This window comes from Mesoplodon bidens (assembly GCF_964165515.1).
Source record: "Mesoplodon bidens genome assembly, chromosome: 6".
NCBI lineage: Eukaryota > Metazoa > Chordata > Mammalia > Artiodactyla > Ziphiidae > Mesoplodon > Mesoplodon bidens.
Window position 1 is genome coordinate 22,491,073 of NC_138162.1, and position 10,770 is coordinate 22,501,842.

Here is a 10,770-nt window from a genome sequence, read left to right on the forward strand (position 1 = left end):
ACTTGTGGCATTTTTGACTTTCATAAAACCATCAGTATAAACCTTTGTGGTCTCCCCATTCTCCATAGCCCTTGAGGTTGAGCTTGTACCAGCCAATCATGCAGGTCATTGTCTGTACTGTTCCTCTAGTTTCATGATGGCAACATGACTTTCTCTTGAGTCTGATGTTACAAGTGTGGTAACAAGGGAAGGTCATGATATTGCTCTGCCACATGCTGGTACGTTGAAGGTCAGTGAAATCCTGAACTATGTGATCTAACGAAAGGGCCAGAATGGTAAGGGGGGTTAATCATTAAAACAGTGGTTAAAGGAGCTGGAAAAGAGAAAACTTGGAGAGGAAAGGTTGTTGATAATAGGAATATTCAAATTTCTGAAAGTTCTTATACCAAAGAGGAAATAGAATTATGACTGTTAGTAAAAATAGTTAACAGTTTTTTGAGGGCCTACTCATTTAAGGTGATGTACTAGGTACACCACATAGGTTACATATATTGCAAGGCAGGTGCCATCTCTGTTTTACAGATGATGAAACTGAGGTTCAGAGCGGTGTAGTAATATGCTCAAGGTCACACGGTTATTTTTTGATGTAATGATTAAAACCAAGGTCTCTCTACTTCCAAAGCCTGTCAGCTGTCAGATTGTACCAATTCACAGTGGATAGGGATCACAGGGAGACAGACCTTAGGGGAGGAGGAAGAAGCTAACCATCTCAGCTGTTCTGGAGAGGAAGACTTTAAGCAGAAAGTGAAACATCCCATATTGGGGCTGTTGTGAAGTGAATTCTTACATTGGAAAGATGACTTTAAAATTACATTCCTTATGATTCTTTTCCCATATTATTTTCTGAACTCCTGTTCCAGGTCCAGGCCAGACCCTTCCTGCCTTTTCATTCTCAGTGATCCTTGTTTGGTTCTGAGAACTCATTTCTGGCCCCATCTCTGGTGAGGTCTCATCATGCAGGGATCACAATACTTGGATAATTTCTGTCCTTAAGCAAAATAAAGTTTGTGTAGCGGCTGTGTCACTTCTTCCTTTTAAAAATTGTGCTTTACTGGTACCTTCAGCATAATGATGATTGTGCAGCATATATGGCACCATCATAAGGGCTCCTTGGATTGCGCTAAACCCAAACATAACCTGGGGGACAATATGCTACAAGTCTGAGCCACTCTTTTACCCAGTCTGTTGTCCTGCCAGTGATTTTGGATGCCTAGATGACTGCTCTTTGATGCAAATACCAGTCCCTGTCTTGCGGTAGGGGAGGAGAATATAGTCCCTTGGCTGCACAGCAGAATTGTAACAGTTGATCAGATGATGAGGGGGATGTGAAGGGCTGGAAAAGAGAGCTCATCATCTTCTTGAACTTCTTATTGTTATCTGCTTATATCTTTAAAAATTGTGGAGAATGTTTATTCGTGGTTTTTTTTTTTTAAATAAATTTATTTATTTATTTTTGGCGTTGGCTCTTTGTTGCTGGGCGCAGACTTTCTCTGGTTGTGGCGAGCGGGGGCTACTCTTTGTTTCAGTGCGCGGGCTTCTCATTGAGGTGGTTTTTCTTGTTGCGGAGCACGGGCTGTAGGCATGCGGGCTTCAGTAGTTGTGGCTTGTGGGCTCTAGAGCGCAGGCTCAGTAGTTGTGGCGCACAGGCTTAGTTGCTCCGTGGCATGTGGGATCTTCCCGGACCAGGGCTTAAACCCATGTCCCCTGCATTGGCAGGTGGATTCTTAACCACTGCGCCACCAGGGAAGCCCGAGAATGTTTATTCTTACCCAAGAGTTTGACAAACTCATGTTGTTTTTACATGTTGGTGTTTGATTTTACCAGGTAATTATGGTAATTTTAAAATTTCAAAACCATAAATATTTTGTAATTTTTTGTTAATGAAGTTGATAAAATTTTTTTGTAGCTTGTTCACCTTGATGAAGATTGTGTAACGGAACTTTCTGTATATCACAGAAACAACAGACAAACAATGGAGGATTTAATTTCACTGGTAAGAAATACAGCATGAATTTGAGAGTAATATCTTTTTTTTTTTTTAATTAATTAATTAATTTATTTATTTATTTATGGCTGTGCTGGGTCTTCATTTCTGTGCATGGGCTTTCTCTAGCTGCGCGAGCGGGGGCCACTCTTCATTGCAGTGCGCGGGCCTCTCACTGTCACGGCCTTCTCTTGTTACGGAGCGCAGGCTCCAGACGCGCAGGCTCAGTAGCTGTGGCGCACAGGTTTAGTTGCTCCATGGCATGTGGGATCTTCCCAGACCAGGGCTCGAACCCGCGTCCCCTGCATTGGCAGGCAGACTCCCAACCACTGCCTCACCAGGGAAGCCCGAGAGTAATATCTTTTGTTTCATCATTGTTTTTTATTTTATCAGTACATTAAAAATAGTATAGCATTTTTCAGACCTATGATTTTATCATGGGTGTAAATATTGCACTTATTTTATGTTTATGTGTGTTTTCCACTCAACTCTTTCTGATGTCTGGTGGATATACTCTTTAAAAATGAGATTGATCAAAGAGACAATGGAAAAAAAACTTTTAAGAAACAGAACAAATGAGTCCAGAGAATTGACAGAGTTTCAATTTTGACTGCTTTAAATTCTCTAACATGGAACTGTGATTCTGTTGTAGAAGTGAGGTAAACACAAAGCAGTTTTCATTTTACCTGAAAGCAGCCTTGTAGCATCGCATCACCCCCAACCTTATGAACCAAATACCATGAAATCATCCTCATGATTTCTGGTATTGGATCATTTTAGCTCTTTCAGATGCTTAATCTCTAGATCACACATGTGGTTTTTTTCTAGAGATAGAGGCACTCACAGCTGTCTCTGAGTACAATCTAACACGATGGGCAGGGATCGCAGCCAACATGGCTCCTGGTTCAGTACTATGTCTCTCATCACCTATGAATTGTATTTGTTTTTTTCTCTTTTCTAACTTGAAAGGTAAAGGCCTTAAGCAATTTTTTTTAAAACTAACCAAACTTTACTAAGCCACAATTTTTTTCAGTGAGGAGGAGATATGAAGGAATTCTTTTGAATGACATAATATGTCTTTTGAATGACAATTCCAGACAAACAGAACATGTCTGGAAAACAGAATGATAATTTACTTTTTCATGGAATGAAACACGATGGTAAGAATTGGGAACTGCTGCCAGATATGTCAGGTCCTTAGTATTTTACAATGAAAATTCAAAGTTTTCATGTAAACAAGTTAAAAAAAAATTACATGACCTTTTCTTTGGAATGCTCTTTAATAGAAAACTATATTTTGGATTCAAAAAATTTCTTTTTAAATTTTTATTATAGAAATTTTCAAACACCTACTAAAGTAGAGAGACTAGTATAATAACAATGGTTTTCCATGTACTCATCATCCAGTTTTAACAGTTATTAACATTTTGCCAATTTTATCTGTATTCCAACACTACCCTCCATCTGCCCTTTTTAGCTAGGGTATTTCAAAGCAAGTCCCATGTATCATGTCATTTTATCCAGAAAAAATTTAGTATGAGATTCACAAACTTTTAAAATCTGAATCTTAAAAGTAACATACTCAGAATTTCAAGAATCATTAGGAAAAAAAAAAGTCTTTAAAATAGTATCCTTTATGTGGTGTCTACATATAATTTTCAAACTTAAAAGTGAAATGGAAATGGGAATTGTCTTCTTACTTCTGATAAAGAAAACAAAATAATGAGGCATGGTAGAGATTGTTTTCTGGTGTTACATCTCTTTAAAGATCTCAGTTATCCTGAAAGCTAGGCATGACCAACATCAAGAATGTGTGAGGAAAGTAATAGTTTTTCTTCTTGTGTACTTTTCCCTCATTCTTTTTTTTTTTTTTTTTTGCGGTACGTGGGCCTCTCACTGTTGTGGCCTCTCCCGTTGTGGAGCACAGGCTCCGGATGCACAGGCTCAGCGGCCATGGCTCACGGGCCTAGCCGCTCCGCGGCATGTGGGATCTTCCCAGACCGGGGCACGAACCTGTGTCCCCTGCATCGGCAGGCGGACTCTCAACTACTGCGCCACCAGGGAAGCCCTTCCCTCATTCTTAAATGCCTGTTTATACTTATTTTCCAGTCCTAGGGATGAGTAGACAATATCTTCTTAACTTTGCCTGAACATTGTAATCACCTAGGAACTTTAATCCTGATGCCTAAATCCCACCCCAGAGATTACTATTTCATTGGTCTGGGGTATGGCATAAGCATCACAATTTTTAAAACCTTTCCAAATGATTGCAGTGTGTAGCCAGGAGTTGAGAAGTATTACTCTAGATTCTTGCTCTTCAAAGTGTGATCTAGAATCATCAGCATAAGCATCACTTTGTGCTTGTTAGAAATGCAGAATCTACGTCCCACCTCAGACCTGCTGAATCAGAATCTGCATCCTAATAAACCTTAAGTGATTCATCTATACATTAAAGCTTGTGAAGCATTGGTCTAAGTCAGTGGTTCTCAACTTGGAGTGATTTTGCCCCTCAGGGGACATTTTTGGTTGTCACAATGGGGGTGTGTGTATATACTAATGGCATCTAGTGGGTAGAGGCCAGGGATGCTGCTAAATATCCTAGAGAATAGCCACTCACCACAAAGAACTATCCACGTCAACTATCAAATAGTGTTGAAGTTGAAAAATCCTGGTCTGGGTGGTCTCAGAGAATTCACATTGGTTCTAGGTACTTTGAGTTTAAAGAGCCTTGGGAAAACCAGGTTTGAGATCAGCCGTGGTCTGTTACATTTTTTTTCCTGGCATCTTGGGAGCTCTAGGTGCTGGCTAGACAGGACAGAGATCAGTTTCTTGTGCTCCATGCTGGGTATGGTGCTGCTGATCCTTGTGTAAAGAGAGAGAAACAGTATTATTCCCAAACATTCAATTCATGGAACTACCACTTTTATATTATATACATGAGCATTCTTAAACTGCTTTTTGAATGTGGAAGTGAGAGTCTCTCATGTATCATGATTTTGAGCCATCTCATAGTCCTGTTGAGATTTCCTCCTGTGGTGCTAGAGCTTCCACTTCATAGCTTTCCTTACTTTCCCCGATCTTCCAGCCGTGGTGGCTCTGGATTGTGGAGCAGCCAGTTATCTATCTGGCTTCGCTGAGGGTTGCATGTGCACACGAGAACCTACAGACCAAGACAGATCCTTTCCTCTCACCCCTGCAGTGCAAACACCCATGTGTTCTGGTGGCGGAAGTTTAAAGATTGAGGGCCTCGGGAGCAAGGTCAGGAGAAGGATGGTGGGCCACTCCTCAATTTCTCAAACGCTCTGTTCCAGTAGCTGCCTCTCCTCAGCCCAGGTGCCCGGGCAGTCCTTTAACATTTGGCTTGCCTGAACAGTAACTGGGGATTTTAAAATGTTTTTTGTTTTCTAGAAATGGAACCTTCTTTATAACAGGTAAACCTATTGCTTTACTTTCAGACATTTGACTTTCAAAAGAGGGAGCTGCCTAAAAGATAAGGGAGACCTTGGTTGCATTAGACTTGGGGATTGACATCACCTGAAAAGCATAACTAATGTGTTGATTTATCTGTTATTAAACATAGAACTCCCCTGTGCGTCTTATTGTAATAAGTAGTATGAAGTGGCTATGGCAAAAAAGTTATTAAAAGGATGCTTTTTTGCCTAGGGAAGTAGAGTTTCCAGGATTATAAAACTCTGAGGCCTGTTTAGAAAACTCCACCTAAAACTCTTAGCACCCTCCACGTATTGTTTACAATGCCTGGGTTATGCCATTGTTGACAAGCAAGTGGCAACTTGTTTCTGAGCAATTGTCTCTAGTCAGTTTATGGCATCTCTTTCAAGAAGGCAGCTATCACACATGAGACCATGGATGTGGGAGGTGCAGAAAACACCTTTAACGTAGCTTCTGGAAAGTAGAGAGTGATTCTAACTATATAGTTTTCACCTAGTTTCCAAGTACCTTCTCCATGAAACCTTTTCCGTCCTTCCTTTCCCCCAACCTTTCTGGATTAAAGGCAACATTCTATGATAATTTGTCACAGTGTTATACTTCTTCCACTAGATTGATAGATCCATTATGTAAATTTCAAAGCATATACTATGATTGTGGCCATCTAAACTGTTAGCAGATAAAGTTTATTCATAAAATCAGAGGTGATAGTAGACCTCTTCGGATCGTGTACTTTGTGAGGTACATGTAGCACAACATATTATTTAGCATTAAAATGTAACACTTTTGCAGGGCAGAGAGTCTCAAAGTCTTAAGTACATTATTTAGAAACTTTCAGTTACTCACGTAGATTGAACAGACATGTTTACATCCAACACTTCCTAAAACCTCACTAAAATAACGATAAAGGAGTAAAAAGACAAACAATTCACAATGAAGAGAAGAAAAGAGGAGACAAAAGAAATGTCAGTAAAGTTTTAGAAGTTACAAAATGGCCAAGTGGCAGCTGACCTAGCATTTTGGAGAAAGCTGAAAACAAAGTGCCTGCAGTGGGAAAAGGCAGTAAGCAAATTGATTAGAACCCTGGAGCTCCAGAAAGACTCAGGAATCAGAGGTCCTAGGAACCTCTGGAGTCAGGGAAGTGAGCAGGGTGGAAGCAGGAAGATTGGTTGAAAGTCTGTATGTATTAGGAGCAGTTAGATTGCTAGGTCCCTCTGTTTACCTTGTGCTGTATGATAGCCACGTCTTCTCCATCCCAGCAGAAGACTGGAGACATTGAACAAGAGGCACTCTTGTAGCAGATGCAGCTCAGGTGGGGGTGATGAGCCATTCTGAAATGGATGCATTGACACACACATTCCTCTTACTGAACAGTGAACCACTGCCTCTAACTCTCTTCCCTATTCAACTCTGAGAATGCTGGGATCAGGATTTTATCCTAATTGCAGTGGGGTTGGGGAAAATATTGGGAGACTCATCTCTAGGGAAAAGCCAAGAGAAAAGACCTACTATACCAATGGTTGGGAGTTCAGGTTCCTGTCTGTTCACCTTAGAGAGAACCCCATAAGGTAATGAGCAGGCCTAAAGTACACAAGAGTCTTAAGTAGCTGTGTAGTATACTCTTTGCTTTCAAATAGAGACAGACAGCCAAAGATCACCAGACCTTTGAGGACGGCCTCTAACATGAAAGTCAAAGATCAAAACAAATGGGGTGGTGGGAGAGAAGGAAGAAAAAGCAGAGATGCTCAGGAAAAACAGATAATGCAGGGAGTGGAAGAAAATAGCTAAGAAACAATAATTAATATTCTCTGAGATAAGAGAAGCTATTTCTTTTTTGAAATAGGAATAAGATGACTAAAATAACATTTTAAGAGATACTCTTGAAGATTTAAAATATGACTACAGAAATGAAAAGCTCAGTAGAAATGTTTGAAAATGAAGGTAATGTGAAATCTTTCAAAAGTAGAACCTAAAGACAAAGAGATGCACAAGGAAAAGAGAAGGGGTAAGAAAGGTCCAACATAGACATAATAGAAGTTGCAGGAAGGTAAAACAGAGAAGAAGAAAGGGAAGGAAACCATCACAGAAATAGTACAAGAAGAAGTATTCCAGAACTGAAAGGTATGAGTTTCTAAGAATGAAGGGACTTAACTAGGGTTTGGCAAAATGGATGAAAATAGATTCACACAAAGGCCTGTTTTAGTGAAATTTCAGAAAACTAGGGGGGAAAGGAGATCCAAAAAGTTTCTAGAGACAAGAAACAAAAGGTCATACACAAAGGCTTGGGAATCAGGAAAACTTTAGATTTTTCGATAACTGTACTAGAAGCTAGAAGACCATGGGACGGTGCCTTCAAAGCTGTGGAAATTATTGTCAGCCTGAAATTCCGTACTCAGTCAAACCAGAGTCAAGCGTGTGGATAGCATACAGTCATTTATCAGACATGCAAGATCTCAAAAAATTTACCTCCTCTTCATCCACACTCAGGAAGTTGTTGGAGGAAATGTTCCACCAAAACAAGAAAGTAAATGAAGAGATAGGAACAGGTAGGATCTAGGAAACCAAGGGGTATATTGTAGGATAGAAGTGAAGGGAACCCCTCAACTGACATTTGAGTTGCAGGCTGAGAAAGAAGCCAGCCCAGAGTGGAGCACAGAATGCAGACATCAGGTGGAATGTCTCCAAAATGAGGCAGAGGAGGAGACAGACTAGCTGATGTGTTGTGAACATGTTGGGAGGAGGTGAAGAGTGTTGGAGAGTGTGGAGTTGAGTTAATAAGATGACTGCTTCTTTTTTGTTTTTAACTTCAAGAAAAAGTTTCAAAAGAAGAAAGTGCAAGGATAGCACCCTGTGTGGTTTGGTTGCAGGGCTGATATTCAACCAGTACGGCCATACAGATTATTAAGATACTAGAATATTTGTATACTGATTGGTAAATAACTACTACATTGAGTGCCCTCCCTGTTGCCCTGTTACCTCCCTTAGGCCTGGTACCTCCCTCTGGTCCTGCCTCATATCCAGCAATTAAAAGGTTAATAATTGGCATGGCAGGGGTTTCCCAGGGACCTACTCATATTTTGGCCTCTGTTTTGATTCACTGGGGTCAGGGTACCAATTAAATATTTTGAATATTGCCTTTACTTAGTTGAAAATACTATTTATATAATCATAATAATGTAAACGTTGATTTAACTAGAAATTATAAAACTATAGTAGGAGGATGCAGGGAAATTTGTTCGGGGGAAGGAAGGAGTTGTAGTAGAGCTAAGTTCTTATTTTCTATAGTAAGAAATCTAGAGATAATATCCGAAGCTGAAAAAAATTAAAGCTGTATAAGCCATTAATTTAGAAATATAGAAAAAACAGCCGAAGGTACCTTTTAGGGAGTGGAAATTGTGTGTGTGTGGGAGTGGGGTAGGGGATTGCTGTCTTTCATTATATGCTTTAAAGCCAAAAAAAATGTCTAAATTCTGAATGTTTGTTACATTGAGGAAAAAATTAATTTAAAATAAAACATTATTTCAAAAAGCAAGTTTAATCTTCTAAACAATTTGATTTTCTTTTCCTCCAGTGGCAGTATGATCACCTCACAGCTACTTATCTTCTACTCCTAGCCAAGAAGGCTCGGGGAAAACCAGTTCGTTTAAGGCTTCTTTCTTCCTGTGGACAAGCCAGCTCGACTGCAGTCACAAACATCAAGGTGAATGTCAGAAGCTTTTGTGTGAGTGCCTTCTGCTCTTGCCATGTGCCCACCTTGTTCATAAGTGGATACATGACAGGGAAGTTAACTTTGCTGGTGTCAGGGGCCCACAAGCAAGACATTTTTATGATTTAAATATTTTTGATGAGGAAAATGGGAAATTCTGAATGTGAACACTAGAATTTTGCATGTCTACATGGCATTAAAAAAAAAATTTCTCCCTCCCCTTTTTTCCACAAAAGTAACTCCTGATGTAGAATAATTTTAAGCCATAGATAAGCTAAAGGAAAATAGAATTTACCTATAAAGCTACTACCACCTATAGACAAAATAGTTTATATTTTATTGTATCTTTCCAGTCTGTTTTTAGTACGCTTGTTTATATAATTTATGTAAATTGTAGGACATATTATACTTTATATAACATGAAGTATTTCAGTGAATATTTTGGTACTCACTTATATTAAGGGTTTAGGTTGTTTGTTTTGAGCAGCAGCTGTAGCTCATGCAACTCAAATTCCTTGTATGAGTTATAACCAAATTATTTTTTTCTATTTTGTTGTCTTTGTCTTATTTTCCTTTGTCATGAACATTTAGAATGGTGGAGAAGCCTTACATATTTGGAAGCACCATGTCATTCCTAAGTGCTCAAATTAGTGTCTGTTTTCTGTGTGATTCTTTGTATCTCCCATGCCTTAAAATTCCACCTTCCAAATATTTTGCCAGATAGGTGTGGAGCTTTGTAATATAATCTTCCCTCCATTAATTCAAGTTGCAGTTTAAATGGTTTTAACATTAGGAAACTGTACTTTTGTCATTCTCAGAGAGAAGGAGTTGGCCCTCTTCATAGAATCCAGTATAGCAGAAATGATTATGTGTGTGAGGTGATACTTTTTTCTTTAGATCTCAAAACTCTATTTTTAAAAAATGTTCAAATGCCACCTCTTTCATAATCTTTTTTTGAACGCTGAATGCCCCCGCCCCGCCCCCGCCGGCATTTCCTTTAACAACTCAATTTAGACTTCTCTTCAATCATGTGCTGCAGATATAGTGGGTCTTTTGTCCCTGCCAGACCTAACTTGTCTCCCTTCTCTCCGTAGTTGGTCTTTTGACCAAATTAAGAACCAAAAGTGTTAGTGTAAGGGGCTATTGTGCAAAGAAATCTCTGAAGTGAGATAATCTTATTGCTGGGTTGTTTTTCTAATCTGTTCTTAGAGAGTTGTACTGGGCTGGTGAATATCCCATGCCCAGGCAGATCTTTTACCCATGGACTCCATGAATCATCCTATCCCTCATCCTGCTCACAGGGCAAACCCTTTAAAGTCTCACACCCAAGTCAATACCTTTGGGTCTAAGGGGACACAAAAACATAAACTTTGCTTCTAATCAAGGTAATTTCAGAAAGATATTAGATACCTCCATACTTAGAATAAACCTCAGCTAAATTTTAAGGTTTATGACATCCTAGTTAAGGTTTAAGACCCTAGTTTAAAAGGTCTTAGACATTTTCCTAAGCCATTAGATTTTCTTATATCTGGATTGGCGTGGTCTCAATTCATCTGCATATGTGAGTCATAGAGTATCCAAGTAGAAAGGATCTGGGAAGATAGTTACTCTTATCTTCCATCTAATGAGTATT

The 10,770-nt window shown here is 39.4% G+C and overlaps 1 protein-coding gene across 1 annotated transcript in view; it reads left to right on the forward strand.

Annotated features, from left to right (window-relative positions):
• Positions 1 to 10,770, forward strand: part of MELK (maternal embryonic leucine zipper kinase) — an 80,710-nt gene that overhangs the window by 50,986 nt on the left and 18,954 nt on the right. Inside the window, exons 11-12 of the mRNA XM_081236153.1 lie at positions 1,907 to 1,993; positions 9,003 to 9,131. Coding sequence (XP_081092279.1) covers positions 1,907 to 1,993; positions 9,003 to 9,131 — 216 coding nt within the window. The remainder of the gene's footprint in view (positions 1 to 1,906; positions 1,994 to 9,002; positions 9,132 to 10,770) is intronic.